The sequence below is a fragment of the Centropristis striata genome, chromosome 10 (genome assembly GCF_030273125.1).
Source record: "Centropristis striata isolate RG_2023a ecotype Rhode Island chromosome 10, C.striata_1.0, whole genome shotgun sequence".
NCBI classification, from domain to species: domain Eukaryota; kingdom Metazoa; phylum Chordata; class Actinopteri; order Perciformes; family Serranidae; genus Centropristis; species Centropristis striata.
In genome coordinates, this window is record NC_081526.1 from 27932931 (window position 1) to 27952733 (window position 19803).

At 40.4% G+C, this 19803-nt stretch overlaps 1 protein-coding gene across 1 annotated transcript in view; it reads right to left on the bottom strand.

Moving 5' to 3' along the window:
- Positions 1-14118, bottom strand: part of LOC131979054 (fibronectin-like) — a 37304-nt gene extending 23186 nt beyond the window's left edge. The window contains exons 1-12 of the mRNA XM_059342943.1: positions 13912-14118; positions 12862-12987; positions 12626-12763; positions 12149-12280; positions 11781-11918; positions 10965-11123; positions 10199-10396; positions 9855-10040; positions 8597-8773; positions 5232-5387; positions 4750-4878; positions 4299-4442 (exon numbers count right to left, since the gene is read on the bottom strand). Of these exons, the coding sequence (XP_059198926.1) occupies positions 4299-4442; positions 4750-4878; positions 5232-5387; positions 8597-8773; positions 9855-10040; positions 10199-10396; positions 10965-11123; positions 11781-11918; positions 12149-12280; positions 12626-12763; positions 12862-12987; positions 13912-14041 (1813 nt within the window). The 5' untranslated portion in view covers positions 14042-14118. The remainder of the gene's footprint in view (positions 1-4298; positions 4443-4749; positions 4879-5231; positions 5388-8596; positions 8774-9854; positions 10041-10198; positions 10397-10964; positions 11124-11780; positions 11919-12148; positions 12281-12625; positions 12764-12861; positions 12988-13911) is intronic.
- Between the last annotated feature and the right edge of the window lie 5685 nt (positions 14119-19803).

The following is a 19803-nucleotide window of genomic DNA, read 5'->3' on the forward strand; positions in this document are numbered from 1 at the left end:
TCATTAGTGAAAGAGCAGCATTAGTTTAAGGAGAGTTTACACAGAGTAAGTGCAAATATACTAGACTCATTTCACTGTGAAAACAACCCATGTGTTAAATGTGAAACTCAAGAGAAGTTATTAAGTTAACAATTCATTTCCCAGAGGAGTTTGTATGTGAGAAAGCAAGTGTCCAGACTGTACACTAAAAGGATTTATACCCTGCCAGCTTCTGAGCACAAACTGTGTAATGCCATGTGTGAATAGAGCAGGTCACTGTCTGGAGAATTCACAGTGAGCCAGTGGCCATGTTGATGACATTTCTATCATGTGACTGACTTTAAACTGTAAGAATACAAACAATACGAGGGGGAAGGTGAAGGGTCATTTGCACAAAGACGCCAACGAAAAAGTTTAAGTGGAAAAACGACTTCAGGAACTTCTGCCGGGTAAGGGCCAATGCAGAAATCATCAAGGAACAGCAAGAGACTCAGTTGTTTTCTTGTTGTGTACTACATGTGTCAAAGGGCAACTCCAGACAATATCCAGACAAACATCTGTGAGAAAACAAGGAAGCCAAGCTGATAACTAAACATCACAGACTTTATTTAGCTGGAAAGCCCCTTTTGGGCCTAGAAAGTTGGGATTCATTGCTTAAATGAACACCTCCAGTCGTGGTTCATGCTGTCAAACAACATTAAACAGTCCTGGGTTCATTATTGTATGTTGTTGGATTTCTGTGCAGTTGGAAGTTTGGTAGATAACAGTAGCTAACAAGTGTATTGTGTCATTACTGCACTGACAGCACACTGGGTAAATTTGGTTTCTGTATTGCAAAATTATTGTGGCGGTCAAAACTAGATGTCATCAAGGGAATCACATTACGCGGAACATATCGGCATTTAATTAGTCATTATGATGTACTTATTAATGCCTTATTCTGCATGAGCCTTATTATACAACCAGTAAGCCATTAACTAAGAGTTTTCCCTCAATACCTCAGAATTATTGCTTATTAGTAGTAAGGAAGGAAGTTGTTGTATATGAGTTGTGATCTTAATATTCTTTACTTTGTATGGAGTTTATAAGGTGGTAGTCCCACAACAATAGTTATTCTCCCTTAATACCACTTAATGAATATGGTCTGTTCTTACAGAACAAAAAACAAAACTACAAGTGTTAATAAAGTCCAAATAACGCAAAATTAAGTCTTTGTTACTTAGAATATGTTCCCCATACTGAAGTGATATCTTGATCATTACTAATTCACTGGTAGTTGAACATGTTCCCTTATCTAAATGTGCCTCCCTTTTACACTTAGTTAATATTTTATAGAACATAATAACTGCAATGAACAAGTGATGGGTTACACCTTTGAACAAAACGGATCTATCTTTGGTTCCCTCTCATTCAGTGGTAGAATAAAAAAGACAGCACAAGTACAAGTACCTCATTTGTTGAATCACTGATTCACTCAATACTATCGAATCATAATCTTTTTTGTATCCTGGTCTCATTTTTGTTTTTAAGGATCAATCTCCAAAGTGGAGTTTCTAGAAGCCAGGATCCAATGATAAGAAAAAATAATAAAGGATCTTGAGCAAGATCGCAATTTCTTGCGTGAGCAAATCATGGGAAGGAACAAATCATATGAGTGATTTGGGAACAACTTGTATCTGCAAAATGTCATGAAATTGTAATGAAATGTGTGATATATCTTCATAACAATCTGATTTTTGTCTCATCTATCCTCTATTTGATCAAAGCTCAACCAAAAGTATTTACTTTGGAGGACAACGACAAGGATCACCATGGCAACATGGATGAAGATGACATCATTCCTCCACCATAAAGTGTTACCAAAAGGGCTTTACAGAGAAAGAAAAACTTTATCAGCAGAAGCTCAAAATTGAACTGTCTTTACTGGTTTCGGAAATGAACAAAGGGTATCAAGTCATCGTTAATGTAAACAGAAGTCATGTGGCAAGCAGACTTCTGACATAAGCTGTGCTGATAGAAACTGGTAGCTTCTATAAAGAACTGAGGTTTTCTAACCACTTTTCCAAATAGCAGACCTGTAATCAAAGTTTCTGAGCAAGTGGCTCGGTTAACCAGAAGTTGCTTGCAGATACACAAACCTCAAAAACAATCTGGGACCAATTACTGCCTATTACAGACCCACAGACCCACAGGCCACTGGCGAGGGTAAGGGTTACGTAGAATCAGATGTGGGACGCAAATGAAAAACGTTGCACACTTCAGACAGCTGCACATTAACGTGGTGATAAGGAAGGCACAGTAAAGGGAAGTAATGTTCATCCTAACAATAAGAACTGCCCCAAAAGATTAAAGATTAAATTACACTCCAGACAAGGAGACATAAACGCAGACGGCAGAAAAGAAAACAAGATTTTTTTTTTAGAAGATCTTATCAAGGTAGTGCTAAATCTGAGACTTGTGAAAAACGCTTAAAACGTCCTTCACTTGGGCTTTCCATTTTTACCTTTTATGGTGTTTTAGCCAGTAAGCCAACTAACTTGGGAGTCTGGATTTGCCTCTTGCTGCCCTTAAATCTTTGCATGCTGTAGTTTGTATGCTTAGACACACACACACACACCCTCACACACATACACACACACACACACAGGGCAAGTTCACAGCTGGTTGCTATTACAGCCACTTACGGAGGAATAGTGCCCTACATTTTGTATCTCCCGTCAACCTGCTTCGAAGGCCTTGCAGAGCAAGCAACTGTTCAAATGTTCCTTTACGCAAGACCTCAAGTTTTTTCATCATGAGCATAACTTCACAGCCTCATTCATTTAAAAAATGTAACAGCAAATAGATACTACAAAAGCCCATCACATTGCTCATCACTTTTCTTTCTTTTTTTTTTCTTCTTTTTACCAAGAATTTAGATGAAATAGGAAAGGATTTGGAAAAAACTATATATTGTTTTATTCTGGGATGAAGAATGGTCAGTTGTAATGAAAAGGGGGGCAGAATAACAAGTAAATAATAAAGCCTGGGAAGGGAAACAGACAGATGCAGAAGAGAACTTCAAGTCAAGACAAAACTGTGGAAAAAAGTGGGCATACAGTGATGCTGTCTAGCCAATTTTGGTTTCAAGTCAGCGGGAGTGAGGTAACTTAACCATCACAGACTGCATAATGTTGTGTAATGAAGCATGCATTTATTCTAAATGATGCAGGTAAGGGCTTAAACTCTAAATTGAACCTCATGTCTTAGAGTGATTGCTAAAATCCAAAAGATTGAAGTGTTTAATAAGCTTTAAAGGTGCACAAGTGGTAGGTGTGTGTGTGTAGGGGGTTAGGGTTGTATACACACACGTGCACTTTGGTGTTTTGTACAGCTGTGGCAACAGCACAGGGGATGTACCACATGCTAGCAAGAACAAAGGCTTAAAGTAGGGGGTGTATCTGTAAAAGAGGAAATCACACCCCCTCCCAGCCCTGTCTGTTTCACATCAAAGTCAAGGGCCTCACTTTTGAGGTGACTTAAACAAATATTCTTCACTGCAGGGGCTGGAGAGCAATTTGTAAACTTTAGCTCATTTTACCATCCATATTACAGAACACATCCTTACTGAAGATGGAACCCTGTGAACATTTGGTCTATTCCTTATCTTGTACAACACCAGAATTCATAAAGGCATCAGCCTGGTTTTCCTTTTAAAAGAACCAAAGCTTCAATGAATTGCTAACACTATAATGAGATGGTGAGAGGGGCCCCCTAATTTAAATGATAAAAACGATCAGGAGTCAAAGAGACAGGACCTTTTTTCATTAAAAAAAGGCAACCAGGTGGGACAGTGCCATAAAGTCTTATGTCTAATTTGCAATATTGATGGCCAGATGGCCGAAAACCAGGTATGTCCCCATCCAATCCCTAAGATTTCAAGACATTATTAAACTGATCTGTATCGGTTACTGAGCAATAATGACACAATACCCATCCAGATATGAACTTATCCTCTTGTCAGCTGTCGCATAGGTGTTTTAATTTTGCTTTCATGCACAACAAGCTGCCATCAACTCTCTGCTGTCTGTCTCTCCTCCACTCCACTGAACTATGTGTGTAAGAACTGAGCCCCGGCCGCAGTGAAACATCACACTCCATAACTGATATGTGACTGTTTATGTGCTCTCGTTTGATTTCTCTCAGTGTGAGAGTCTCTCGCATTTCACTGTCATATATGGTGCATGGCCTTTCACTGCATTTTGTCTGTTCAGAAGACAGAGAGCTGCGCCGACAGCCACTGCAAATGCGACAAATGTATATACAGTATAACATCTTACCAGGGTAGGACTGCTGGGGCTCGCAGCTGAGCTCTCCAACGCCGTTGCCATAGCAATAGCACTTGTACATGATTCCTTGGATGACTTTGTCCCAAGACTCTCCGATCTTATAGAAGGCTCTCGTCTCGGGTTCCTGGCACTGATCTGAAGGCAGAATCAGATAAAACCAAGTAATGCAACAGGAATCACCGACTGGAGTTCTGGAGCTTGTACTAATGCTGCTCAATTCAAAAATAATTATTTGCATGTCACTGCCTGCAGCTGTGAATTATTAACATTTATTACATTTTTCAAAAAGCACTGCAAATTGATGGTGCATATCCAAGTATGAAGCACAGAATAATCAGAGCAAGTGCAACAAATGAATGTTTGCAAGTAAATTGGGAGGGATGGAACACAGATTAAATAGAGCAGCCTACAAAACATGTAAACTAGAATCATGTTAACACACCAATGGCATCACACTTCCAGCGACCACGCCCTTGTCCAAAGCAGGTGCAGTTCATCGTGTAACCCTCTTCATGTTGTTTGGTGAAGGTTTGGTTCACCTCATAGGTCAGACTATCCACAATACACTGGTCTGCAACAGACAAACAGAAACAGATATATTAAAACATGCACCAACATGAAGGTGAAAAGGCCAAACTAAACTTTTCTTTGTACTTTACTGCTTTTGCACATCTGCTCTATGTGTGAACTATGTGTGTGTGTGTGTGTCTGTGTGGATGGATGGGTGTGTGATGCAGGTGCAACTGTAGCGTCATAAAGTGCAGGTGTGCAGCCTCACTTTTAACCTTATAGCAGGTGAGTAATTATATCAGCTGTGACCTTTCACCTCTTTCTAATATACCTCTCTAATTATTACCCAACACAGGGAGACATCATCTTTTCTTCCTCTGTTTAACCTTTTCTGTCTCTGGCTGTTACACACACCTTTCAGCTGGGAGTAAGCAAGACAGCTCCATTCTCCTCTGCCATTGCCGACGCAGGTACAACGCATCATGTGACCCAGAACATCGTGTTGTTTGTCCCACTGGTCTCCCATACGGTACATCACCCCTTCACTGGTCGTACACACTTCTTCATGAGCTGGAACACAGAAGACAAAACCAGTTACTAAAGTGCATACTAATGTGTTGTGATCTTTATTCACTCTGACGTTGATTTGGACTGGAACAAACTCATACACACAAACCAAACTACACAACACAAAATAATCAGATGTGCAGGCATGCGTCCAAACATGTGAATACATCATACAAAGTGGTTAGCAACACACACACCGGAGATGAAAACAGACATAATAATAATGACTGATCCCCCCCTGGAGATCACTGGTTCTAGCCTACAATTATTACATGAGGCCGTAGAGGATACAACCACCACAGAACACCTGTGTCCATAGAAATGAAGAAGATTTTTTTCTTAATTGAAAGCCAGAAACAGCTGTTTCTTGTCCGTTTGTGTATGAATGACTGTGTGTGTTCCCCATATGTTCTCTGGTGATTAAAAGAGCGAATGGTTTCATCAGAAAAGTGAAAGTATGACAAGCACAGACCTGAATCTGTGTGTGTGTGTGTGTGTGTGTGTGTGTGTGTGTGTGTGTGTGTGTGTGTGTGTGTGTGTGTGTGTGTGTGTGCGTGCGTGCGTGTGTGTGGAAAAGAAAGTGCTTCTGTTTATTTGGGACCATGTATCCTCAGTACAAGCCTGGTGACTGTTAAACAGACTAAAATGAGCAGTAGATTCTAAACTCTTATGTGAATGTTGACCTGTATCTAAATTACAGGAAGATTACAGCAGCAGAGCTTACAAGGAAGCCTTCATGTTTACAATGGTTGCAAAAAATAGCATTTATTGTTGAAACAGATGAGCCAGTTGCAGACTAAATGACTGTCATTCCTTTAACGATGGTGCCGTAGAGCTAGAGGAGCAGGCAGAACTGATATGCATGCTTGCCCATGTACATATGTGTTTAACTGTCCATATAGGGTAGGGAGGTGGAGATAAAGGGCAGATCTGCTGTCTTGGATCTGAGCCTGGATTTTTCTATGTCAGGCGGAATCTGGACCAGAGCCAGACTATCTACTACTTGGGAGTCATTTGGACTTGGTATAGTGGCACAAATACAGGGACTGGAGATTTTTAGGGCATGGGATGTAATAGTTTCGTCCCTGGGCGGTGGTTTGAGATATTCAGTGGCCAGGCTGGGGGTCATGTATATAATTTTATATTGTAAGAAATCAAAAATATCTTTCTCTTTAAATATGTCACAGATGGCACATTTTTAGTCTTAAATCATTATTTCAAAAAGGTGTGTAACAGTATGGAAGCTGTTCAAATTAATATTCCTCCCAGCCTTAGTCAATTGATAAAATCCAGTTTTTCTCTGAACTGTGTTGGTCATGTGTTAAAGCAAAACAGCACAACTTTATGTGCAAGAACATATGTGGTTTCTGATCATAGCGTGTGCTCATCATTTCCAGATATTTATAGCTGGAAAGAGATTAGGGGCTTTTCACAATTTAAAATCAGTCTGTTCTCCAGACATGGAAAGTCTTTAGACTTGCTTCAATATTTTTTGACATCCACAGAACCTACATCTAAATGTATCTCTGTAACATAAATCAACACTTTCTTATAGTAATTGAACCATGGGTTAAATGACTCTGACAAAGGGCAACTTGAAAGTTAACTGGCTGTTCGGACATTGCAGCCAGCAGCCCATGGAGCTACAACAATTTCTTCCAGGCAAAATAGATTCAGAACTACCTCGTAGTTTGCTGGGAGATACAGAGGGAAAACCAAAAGTTGCTGAATTGGAGTTTACCTGATGAATGAGGTAGAGAAAAAAATGAACCTAATGATGTAAATGGGGCTGTTTGCATAACCATCCTAAGGACACATGGCAGACAGCACATTAGCTTATCCAACATCTTCCCGGAGGACTACTACAGGTGCTGTAGGGGCTCCAGACTTTAAACACTGCCATTTACATCTCAAGGACCATGTTTGTTTTGACAATCCCTGTGAAGTCATTAATGCCACTATAAACGACCTCCTGCTGCTTTGATTGCTGGACTGAGTTTAACACGGACAGCCCACACTGACACCGGCTAAAGGCCATGAACGTCCCTCTTTAAATCATGACAGGGTGTTGTTAACAACAGGGTGTCGGCCCAAAGGTCTGGAGTAAAAGGAATGAATTATAAAAGGAATTTTGAAGAAGATCAAAGCCTTAAAAAAAACCCCAACATAAATCCATTATGTCCAGTCCATTAAGCTAGCACAAGGATTATAATTCTAAACTTTTGCACATGGCTGAAAAGAGTTTCAAGTTTTAGATAGATAAGCTTATCTTTCTTGCCACACTGCAACTACAAAATCTATGTTTTGTGAGATAAAATAAATCCAGTGCCTCATTTTTCTTTCCAGAATTTAAAGATTACTTTATCTTAGATAGTGAGATGTTTTCACTGTGTACCATCATTTTACAGCCTGCTGCAGACTATGGTCTGCTCCATCTGATCTGAATACACACAGTCAATTCAAACAATTTGGTTAAAAAAAGACATTAGTTAACTTGGCTCCCCCTTTAAAGACATCTTTGTTTAATGGCATGTTGGTCTCATCATTACCATTTCATTACTCCTTCACAGACATTAGTGCAGTGTCAATGACCCCCTAGTGTTTCACTGGCTTCAGCCTCTGTTGTTACCCATGGAGACCTAATTGACACCTAAACAACACAACAACATGGTTCTTTACAAGTCAGTGACTTTAATGTGAATTTGGATGCACTGTAAATAAAAAGGTGTAAGAACTGTAAATTAGATTTTGTCTGCGCCACCAGCTCTGTCTCGTTTTCAAAATCACCCTGATAATAGCCTTTATGTAAATGAAATAAGATTACACATCTAATCTTTTCATTGTAAAAGAATGGTTTAAATACAATGGCTATGTTATTGGTGGAGTTACATTTCACTCAAGACTGGGAGGGACAACGCAATTAGCCATGCTAATCAAATTAGGGCCCCCATGTCTAGCAAACTTTACTTGCATGCAGGCAAATATTTGGAAACTGATGTGTCAGAAAATGAGTTTCAAAAGTTCCCCTGTTTGTTTTCTAAATTTAATTTAAATTTCATTGTTAACTTTTATGTAGCGTGGACCTAAATCTGCTTTCAGTACACAACTTCAAACAGCACCAACACCTCCAGGGCCAACATTTGGAGTCCCTCTGTCCCCTTCCTTTTCTCTCTCTCCATCACACAAACACACTCACACACACAAACACTTACCAGCCATAGGACAGAAGCCAAAACGCTGTTCTGTATCATAGTCTGCTGTGGTGCCGCACCACTTCATGCCGTCTCTACGTCCATCTGCAGTACAGTCAGTGTAGTTTCGGCCATTGTAGAGGTAGGGGAACTGGCACAGAGCACCGTTAGAGTTACCGCCTCGTGTTGCCACCATTACTGTTGAATTAAAAACACAACCATATTCATTGGTATCACTATAACTTATCAATAATCAAACCCCAATACAACTCTTGTTTTAATGGTTCAATGTATATTGTTCACAGTTTATACTATTCACAACCACAAGCTTCAGATATGATGCAGTTGCTTGTTGAGGGCAGGGTTAATTTAACCTTTGTGTAGTCTTAACATTCTGCATACTCGCCTTGTCCTAAGGGTCAAAAATGACCCACCATTATTAAATCTCTAAAATAAATCAGTTTCATAGAATTACAAGCCGACAAATGTTATTTTTCATCAAGAAACATCCTCTCATGCATGAATAACTTTGTAAATATCAGGGTTTTCTGTCTTAACAGTTCAGAAAAACTGAAGTGAAATGACACACTTGAATTTCTTCGGTGTTAGAGTTCTATGGTCTTATATACTATACAATAAGGAAGGTAGCTACAAAATAATCGTCTTCCCCCATTTTTTGAATCATTGTTTAAGCTAAGGTTAGCCTTACAAACTGACAAGACAAGCTTTTTTCCCCCCAACCGTCAAAATACTAGGTCTCAATTCAGACCTTTACAGTCTTCTCCTTAAAATTGTTTTATGTTTAACAGACAGCTGGTCAAAACTGGAAAGTAGTTGCACCCTCCATTAAAATGTTTATTAACATGCTATATTAACGTTACCCTGCTAGGCTAGCTGCCTTTTTTCCCCCATGCCGGGTGCTAACATTAGCTAGCATTACATGTCTAAGGAGATTAACTAAATCATTTTTCAAGAAAAAGACTCAACACTGTTGGTCTTTCTCAAAAGAAAAGACAGTCCACTGTCATTCTTCAAATGTCAAATTGATATTATTTAAAGAACAGCCATACATGTAAAGCATATTAACAAGCCAAGTGTAGCATTAATCAACTGCAGCTGAGTAAATTCTCCAGCACTCTTCTAAATTTCTAAACTTTTTTCTAACTTTCTAAAAAAAGTTTTTTGTTGTTTGTATTGTTTACCCCATGTCAGCTACCAATTTAATTTAGAAATTCCTACATTTTTGCTGTCTTTTGATAATTTTCAACACATTTCTCACCATTCTTTTCTGTACAGAAAGAATACTTCTTGTCTGTCTCAAAGTCGGAGGAGGTGGAACACCAGAGCTGTCCATCACTGTGTGCTCCTTCAGAGATACAAGAGTGGTAGGTCTTTCCCTTGTAGACAAAGGGAAACACACAGGGCTGACCTCCGGAGTTGCCACCATACACTGGAGCTGGTCCATCTGTGTGAAAACAGAAACACAAACAAATGCATTAACTATGACAAAACATATGACAACATGCAAATATGACCCAGAGCTCATTCAATTGTTGGGTTGCATAGCAGTAGTGAACATTCCTATAGATTATTGCTACTTATGGTGAATACTGTGAATCTTACCCCACTGTTCACAGCTGATTCCGTTGCCCAGACAGGTACAGATCATCTGCTTGGTTCCCTGGGTCTTCATCCAGCGTTGGCCGATGAAGTACGAAAGTCCTGAATCTGTCCGACAGGGTCCGTCCTGAGGAAGCTCAGGCACGGTGGCAGGTTGGTAAACCGCAGGCTGGATGTTAGTGACCACACGGGAGCCAGTGCCTGGAAAGTCACATTGGATCCAGGTCAGTGGCAGCAAAAACATCACATAAAAACTGCAAATTAAAAGTTACCTATAAAGCAATCTTGGAATCCATTGACTATCAGTCTGAGGATAATTGAGGGTCAGACCAAGACTTTCTCTTCAATGCACCAATCATTGCTTACACCAATCATTGTTTGATCAGCAACTTAATATGTAAGACTGGAGTTGGAGTCGAGAGACAACGTCCTCGGCCGGACTGTCCTGACATACGTTTATTTACTATCCCTGACTCATGACGACCATATGGTTCTGTATCACACCCAATAATCACTTCAAACCACTTCAAGCACATTTCTCCCACTAACTCTTCTATGTTTCATCCCACCCTCTTCATTTCCCCGTTCCCCATCTCTCTTTCACATGAGGTCATGGTCATGAGTTACAAGACACGTCTTTCTCACTTCAACACTTGGCACTTTTTATCTCTCCCTCTTTACAGCATCTGTCTCTGGTATACATTCTTCTCTCTGCACAGAGAGCAGGAGAGAAGAAGAAAAAACAGACAGGGATATTATCATTCCTCACCCAGACCAGTGGTGTGAAGTGAAGCATGTCGCTCACACTTCCATTCCCCTCGGCCGTTCCCTGTGCACAGACACTGGAGCAAGTGGCCTCTGGCATCTGTCTTGGTCCAGGTGTCTCCAATACGGTAGGAGGTCAGAGTATCCTGGTCATTACAGCGATCTAGAAGAGAAGTAAGTGAGAGGAACTCATTAAAAATAGATGGAAAGGACATGACAGACAGGAATGTGGCACTTTTGGATGGGAAACTTTTATGTAAATGTGCAGAGTGCATGTTGAAAACTCTGCAGTGATTCTGTAGAGAGTGATTCCTCCTGGCCAACAGCTGTTTCCATGTTTGTGCCTTGGGACTTTGTTGCATACTTGTTGAGCGAATGCTTTATAACATATTATTGATAACCTCCGCTGCAAAAGGCCACCCTGAAGTCTTGCATGCGACTACAAGCCATCAGGGAATAACATTCATTTTCAACTGTTACATCAGCCAGCATAATTAAGGACGCAAGTAATGGTCCTAATTGGAAACACAACTGGTAAACATTTCCTCCACAGCCTGTTAAAATCCTCCAACAAATCGCAAGATACACTTTGGCTTTAGCTCTGCCAGTAAGGCGAGAGTATCTTTGTGGTTTTCTATGAGATTTAGGCTGATGTGTAATGACACATGTGACTTTTTCAAAAGTGCAGTATTTAATTGAATTTTCTGCTTGTGTGGCTGTTAATGACCCAGTTTGTCCTGTGTGTTTTTGAACAAGTAGAGTAACATGTGTACAGACAGAAGATACACAGATACAAAAGGAGAAAGAAAGAGTTTCTTACTTCTGGAGGTACATGTGATGCGCCCACTTCCCTCTCCCAGACAGGTGCAGTCCACCACCATCCATCCCTGGTACGGCTTCTCCCACGTCTCCCCAACAACATAGGATGAACCCGCAGAGTTGTCATAGCAACGCTCAGCTGCAGGAAACAGACACACAAACATGAGCTACTAAATCAATTAAAAACTTTTTTTCCCCAACTAAACCAAAAAATACACTAAAAATCAAGTGTTTTCATTTCCCGAATGTGAAACACAAGAATGAATATTGCATAAAAATCCATGATCCCATTTTTTCTTGCAAAACAAGCACTTTTCCCACTCGGTCCATACATTCATCTGTTAGTCATTGGCTGTCTGAATGACTCACCCACAGGTTTGCAGGTCCACTCTCCCTTGCCGTTACCCAGACAGACACACTCCAACATGTAGCCTCCTGTTTCATGGGGTCTCCTCCAGGTGTCTCCTATCTTATATGAAGCCCCGCCCTCATGACAGCGGTCTGGGTAGACGGAGGAAAGAAGGATACTTTTAGAAAGAAAGATTGATATGCATGTGTGTGTTTTCACAGAGAGAAAGCAAAAGGGGGAAAAAAGAAACATACACTCAGACATTTCTCCCATTATCTAACCACTTGGCTAACTGCTTACAGCTGCACAACACCAGTTGCTAATCAGCTGTGGAGAATATGGAGATTAACCAGTTTACTGGCATGAGTCTGGAAGATCAGGATATACACAGAAACACATGAGTTCGGATGTGTGGTCTGGGGTTAGAACAGTAAATGGCAACAGGGCAACTCCTTGTACAGCAGGATCCCATAGAAAGCACAAAACCATAAACTTACTGCCAATGGTGCAGCTGATCTTGCCCCTCCCTGATCCAATACAGGTACAGTCCCAGATCATGCCATCCTTGGGTCTCTCATAGGTTTCTCCCACAGTGTAGGACTGCTGGTTGATCTTATCGAAGCACGTTTCCTCTGCTGCAGGGAGAAAACAATGGAAATGTGTTGTATGTGTGTTTTATTGAAGGATAATGGAAATGAAGATGGGTTAATGTGGGAATCACACACAAACTAACCTTCAGGTTTGCTTTTACACTTGATGCCAGCAACTCCATGGCAGGTACAGATCAGAGTGCTTCCCAAATAGGGCCGCTCCCACTGGTCATTAACACCATAGAACTGACCGTTCTCCATACAACCATCTGACAGCAGGAAAAAAAGAGAACAGAGAAAGTACAGCTGATGAGGCTTTGGTACAAGCTATAATCAGGCAGCAGGGGGTCAAATAAAACACACCACTCCCTTTGCTCCTACACTAAAACACATACAGTGTAGGGAAAATGTGAGAGATAGAAAAAACACTCCACCCTCACACACACACAACACTGTACCTGCTTACCATGTCCTTTTTGCAAAGTGGAAAGATAAATGAAGCCACTGGAAAATGTTCTAACCCTGACTTTGACTACAAAACACACACACACACACACACACACACACACACACACACCAGCATTTTTGGTTTACAGACAAAAGATTCTTTTATACCAAAATAAGCAAACCTTATTCAGGAATAAACATTTTATTGTGGGACAAGACTCCACCCATGTCTGTGAAATTGACCCTGGATGTGTTAAGTTGACTTCAAAGGCCCCCAGGGCTGAGTAATAAATCAGTTGCACAGAGTGGAGAATTATCCACCTTTACTCTCTCTCCCCCCACCAGGCTTGTTCTTTGTTCACATCTCATGACTTCACATGCCAAAAACATCTCTTTTTGTCTCCTTTCCAACTTTAGATATTGATGCAAAAAGTTTTTATTTCTTTTCTCTCTCTCTCTCTCTCTCTCTAAAGCTTTGATAACATCCACATAGGGATGAACTCGAGGTTAATCCAGTGACTCCAACATCAGAGATTTTTTTTATGGCTTTAATTAACCCAATACACAAGGAATTGCCTCACATATGGGGTTCCCAATCGTTTCAGTTGCAAAGATGCCCAAATCGACAAACATATATTATCTGAATGAACTGCAATTTTATAATTCCCCCAAAACTCACTCCCTTAAGTGACCTTACTGCTACACTACACTCCTCTTGCGACTAATAATTCATGTGAGAAACTTACCCTGAGAGACTGAGGAGACCTGATGCTGCTGCGGCTGTCGCCGACTCCTGTGCGTCCCTTTGGGCATGCAGTTCACCGCGCTCCCGATGCAGAGCGCAACCAGCACCCTTGCTATGGTGCCGCCGGACATTGTTTCAATCTCGCTTATTATTTTGGTTACAGGTGCTCCTTGTGCAAATTTTATTTCACCAGGGACGGAGAGAAGTCGGTTCCAGTGCAACTCTTTTTATTTTCTCAGCCGCGCAACAACCCTCCCGGATCAGTCCGCTCCTCTCCGGTCTGCGGCCCCACTGTGCAGGTTACCAGGCTGTGGGAGTGATTTATCTGGGCATGGCCTTCAGCCGGAGGAGGGAGGTCCAACAAAGAGACCGACTACCCACGCAGCACGTAGAAGAAGAAGAAATGAGGCAAACTTTTTACGAAACAAAGATGGTTTCAAACCCCAGATCATAATTCTTCCTCTTAGTATTTTCAAGCTATGAGGTAAGAGAGAATGATAATTTAAAAATACCATGGGTGTCTCCATGCAACCTGCAACACTGAGGTAAATAAACATTGAATTGAAAAAACACTGAAATCATAAAGGCGAGGCAAAGCCCCATTAGGAGATTTTTATTACCCCACCTGGTTAAAATGTAGAACCGTGGCTGCATATGTTAAAGCTCTATTATTCTCTGCTCTCTCTCTCTCTCTTTCTCTCTCGAAATGTCATCCAAAGAGAAAAAAAACACCACCATCATTCAGTAAACTACTCAAACCTTCTATAATTTTACTGTTGTCTATAACCATCTGCCAGAATTGTGTCTGAACAGTCCCAGGTGTGTTTGAAAGTAGGAAACCATGTGTTTATGCATGTAGAGCCAGACTTATTATATTTTATTTTAACCAGATACTTCATGTTTCTCTGTTTACAGCTGTAAGAACACACTGTAAGAACACCCCCCTGTCCCACATGATAATTCACCACATGTGAACACAAGACTGTGTAAATCTCTTTCACTATAAGGAAAGTCTGTTCTGCTTCGTTTTACACATCATATCTACTGTCAGAAGTCTAGAGGTCTGTGTCTTCAGTGCTGTGTGATATCGTCATCGAGCGTTGCTTTTTTACTGGGTCATGTTATCTAAGCAGCTCAATCATACAAGGACCTTGATGCTGTGCAGTATATTGGCCTATAGGTTTTACACAGTCCGGGTAGTGATCTGCAGGAATTAGGTCAATGGCGTCAGCGTCTGGAAAGTCTCCAGTAGCCTAAAGTTTCAATGTCTGGAAAGTGTTTATATGTCCAGGAGTTTTATTGGAATGATTCCTCTGTGATGCATGCCAAGCTCTGTAATGTGCAAGTCAAGAGATCAATTTTATTTTTTTCACTCTTGGTTTTCTTTTCTCTCTGGCTGCATCTCTGTCCTTCCTTATCAGTTGATTCTTTTCTCCTGTGCATGCTGGATTCATTGTCATCGGCTCAATTTAAGTCTGTTTGTCCAGTTTCAGTCAAGAGAGGAGAGCTTTTCATCTTTCCTGCAAGTGATTGCTTTGTTTGTTCCACTTAGTGAGAAAAGCCTTGGATTCATTCAAAGTGTATCCGTTTTTGGTGGCATTTGTGCTTGATTTTGATCAATAGTTAGGTCTGGTTTTATTTTCTGTTGTAAATATTGCAAACAGTGACCACTTTGTGAATGGAAACATACAGGAATGCCTGTATTTGCCTAGTCACTCATAGGTTTTCTTCACTATGACTGCAAACTTCCTGCCATGTCTTTAGTCAATTCTAGACAATTCTGAGGTTGAAACAGTCATGCATGTTGTGTTCCTGGCTTAGAAACGGATGTTTTGGGACTCCCTTGGCCAAGTTTTGGAATGAATGTCCAATATAATGATGATGCAGACAACTCAATACAGTCAAATAAAAACTGAAAACGAAATATTATGGCAACCCACTATGTTGGCATTGACACTTTGCCTTCAGGGCGATCTATCCATCACAAAAGTGAAAAACCACACTCTGGGTGTCATTATTTCCTCTGCGATGTCATGAGCTCAACTGTTGGAGCAGCAACACAGATTAATCTCCAGGCAGCTGGCAACTCAAGCCAATCAAGAAGTGGTGAAAAGGAGGTTCAGGATCTTGATCCGAGGCCATGTGGGTTATCTTATGTGTGTCAGGAAATCTAAGGAGTGTAGAAACATTGTCGAGGTGTTAGACAGATGTCGTGTTGGCATCGTTTCAGTCTACCGTGACATTTATGCTAACCCTGTTTTATACTGAGCATTTCCTCCACACAGTGATCCATTATGAGGGAAGTTATTTTGATGCACCCATCTGTTGCATTTTGTCCCATGCATGGGAAATCTGTTGGCTGGCATGTGAACATACTGTGACACATATTGTCTGTGGGTTTTCTTTTTTTTTTTTAAACAGAGAGAACTGCTAAAACTCATGTATTCCTGTCAGTATGAACCTCTCTGAGTCATTTTATTTGAAAGGACGTTCGTTCAGGTCATCCTGACTGAAGCATTGTTCATGTTTTACTGTGTTTTCAGCTCAACATCACATCACATCTGAGCTGAGAGGCTCTGCATATGTTTTCAGTTACAGACTAACAGTGTAAACTGCTTGTCTATCTGTCTCAATATTCACCTAATCTTCCTGTGATAGTCCACCTCCTCCCCCCCAAGCCTTCAGAAAACACTCATCTATATATGGACATGTTTGTTGGAAGTTGATGTCACGTAAAGGTGAAGAGGTGAAAAGGTCATCTGATAAATTACTGACAGCAATTTTACACCTTGAGTGCTTTTCTCATTATCCACGGAGGCATTGACAGTGTTATGTTTCTGTGTTGAACTTGAACTTTAAACTCGTGACAACAGAAAATTGCAAAATTTGTACCGCAGGGGGACAATAAACTTCAGGCCTTAGCACCGAGGAGAGGAAAACAATATTTGCCATTGCTCTAATAATGACATAAGTCATAATATTTATATCCATCTTATGTAATTAAAATTATGTTTCATTACCAACAAACCACTAGATGTAATACTTTAACTGGGTGGTGGCTTCTTGTCGTGCTCTCTGATTTTTCCCTCCTCAAGAATGTCAGACTTTGACATCATACATTTGTCCAAAAGCAAGGTAAAGTAGCCTTTTCATCGTCATTTATTTAGAAAGGTTTTTGTCTTTCACCCCCTCACGCTACGACCAAAGTGAAATAATTTCCCTGTGGTTGCCATCTCTAAACCACTTCTGCTACTGGGATGCTGGAATGAATGTTGATGAAGCCGGAAATCTCAGTTTAAAGCCATTATCTGGTTATTGTGTAAGCTAACCGCCCGCTGTGGCTCCACATTTAAATATACAACATTCTTATGGTAATAAAGGCTGGTTTTAAGTGGTAATTTGCTATTAAAAGCGAATCACGCAGGATGGTCACAATGAAAACTGTGACATTCATTTCCAGCATGCAACTTGGTTGGAGACAGGGACAAAAGCGGACACTGTACTGGGCTTATCTGCATTAAACCTCAGACCGTGAAAGGCCTTATGTAGAGGATGTAGAAGCGTCTTGCTGTACAGGACATTCAGTGTATGATTTTTAAAAATAATGTTAAAGTTTTATGTATTTTGTCTCCAGTGAACTTCTCAACTGGGATTTATCAGAAAGTTTGCAGACACCGGAACAGATTAGATAAGATATGGCCTTGGTTTGGATGTTTGGAAATATCCTGAGCTGGGAGGAGAAAATGAGAGGAAAGTGGGGAGTGCATGAAAGAAATCTGAAAAAGGGAGAAATTAAGTTGTAAAGCAGAAAGTTTAAGAACAAGAAAAATGAAAGTAAAGGGTAAGTGTTTGGAGAATGTTTCAGTCTGATAGACAGAGATGAATAATCCTGGGAGTAGTGGGTGAAAAACAAATGTGACGCGAGTGAAAGTAGAGTTGAGAAATTTGGGCAGAGCTAGTTTTTTGCTGAAGTGTGTAAATCGTACTGTAACTTTGATTGCATTACACAACACAGGCTGATCACTCTGAGAAAGAGGAAAGAGGTCACAGCTGCAAGGTCTCCGTACAGCTGCTGTGCGTTTTTGTCCAACTTTTTCTTTCTAAGCCCCTGTCTTCTCCAAATCTTCTTAAAAAGTTACTCTTTTGGTGCTGTCCGGTCTAATCCTGTCTCTTTCCTCTCTCTCTCTCTCTGGCTCACTGTGGTTTAGCATCATGAAGTGTCCTTGCACTGAATAATTGGCCATTCCTCACATTATTGCAAAATCCCAGTGCAGTCTCCGCTGGCTCGCTCTTCTCATCTTACACTATTCTTTTCCAGGCTTCCCATTTTAAAAAGTCCTGCATTCCTCTATTTGACCCACTCACTGCATCTTTGATGTTCTCCAAGTTTAACAAACTATACCCTTATCTGTATGTCTATTCCATTTAGCTACTTTAACCACATTTAGTATTGTGTCTGCTGTAGTAAAATATTAGGTTTCTGCGAGGAAGTTTCCAAACAGTGGTTCTCAACATGGGGGTCAGGACCCCCAAGGAGGTTGCAAGATCATTTCCGGGGGTCACCAGATGGTTGTGGGGGAAATTACCCATTAAGAAAATGTTAGTTTGGTAGAAAACCAGCCTGATTATTCTGCAGAATCACATCTCTAAAATGTTGATAATCACCGCCCTAAGAGACCTAGTATGCAGTGCCATGCAATTTATCAAAGTTGATCCTATAGCTGTTTCTTTCTTGTCAAAATTTGGATCGTATAATCCTGAACTCTATTGTTTCTAAAGTTGTTGAGGCAATCATCATGTACTTTAATTTAAAAAATCATCATGTCACATACAGGGCTTTTCAACCAGGGCCAGGAAACCTGCTTCAACAGCGGCACCAACTCTTTGCTGGTCTCGAACCGCGAACCGCGATGTCACAGGCTGGGGGCGGGGCTACCAGACCAACAAGACCAACTTAGTGCCGTTGAGAGAGACCAATTAAACCGTGTATCATTTATTTATTTGATTTGTTTAACTGCAATGTGATTGTTAAGCTGGCGTGCTAACGTTAGCTTACAATAATTAATAAGAATGTATTTGGCGTCCATAGTGATCAAGATGAGCAGCACAGATGTGTTGTAGAGACATGTAGGACGTTAACCGTGACGTAATGACGTGGCTCAAGGGCCTGTGGAAAAGCAAACAGGTTCAAAGCTGCCTACTACTAAAATGCATTACTCCACTGTAAAATACACTGGCAACGTGTTTGTAGCAAAAATATACTGTAATATATATACAAGCCATCATTTTTGCATTTACTTTTTATAAAAAATACTTTTTCTCACTGTTAAATGTACTAGACACCATATCTCTAACAAAAATATACTGTAATATTTAATGGTAAAATCTTTAATTTATGCAGCATTTATAAAGGATTTTCTTGTCAATTATATGGCAAAACAACGTTTCTTTTGATGGAAGAACTTTATTTTTTGCAGTAAAATATGGAATAAAATGGCAATCTTAAACGTGAAATCAACAGTGCTAATATATTTTTACCATAATATTAAAACCAACCACAGCTGCTGTTTTTTTACCGTAAAAACAACAGGGTTTTTTTTTTGTTTTGTTTTTTACAGTGTAGCATTTTCTTTCTGTCCATTCAGTTTATATGTAAAATCCATCAAGCATGAACTCTGCTATCATGGAACTTCCCTGGTTTTCATCCCCGGGTTTAACCACATTCTCTGAGGTTCTAATGAAACTTCCTGGTAGTAAAACTTCAATATGTTTTTTTATGAGTTGGTGAGGACGCTCACATCACACAGAACACAATCATTTTTATATCAAGGCGATGGGTTTGGACCCACAATGGCAGAAATGGAGAAAAAAGAGGAAGCAAGGGTTAAACGTT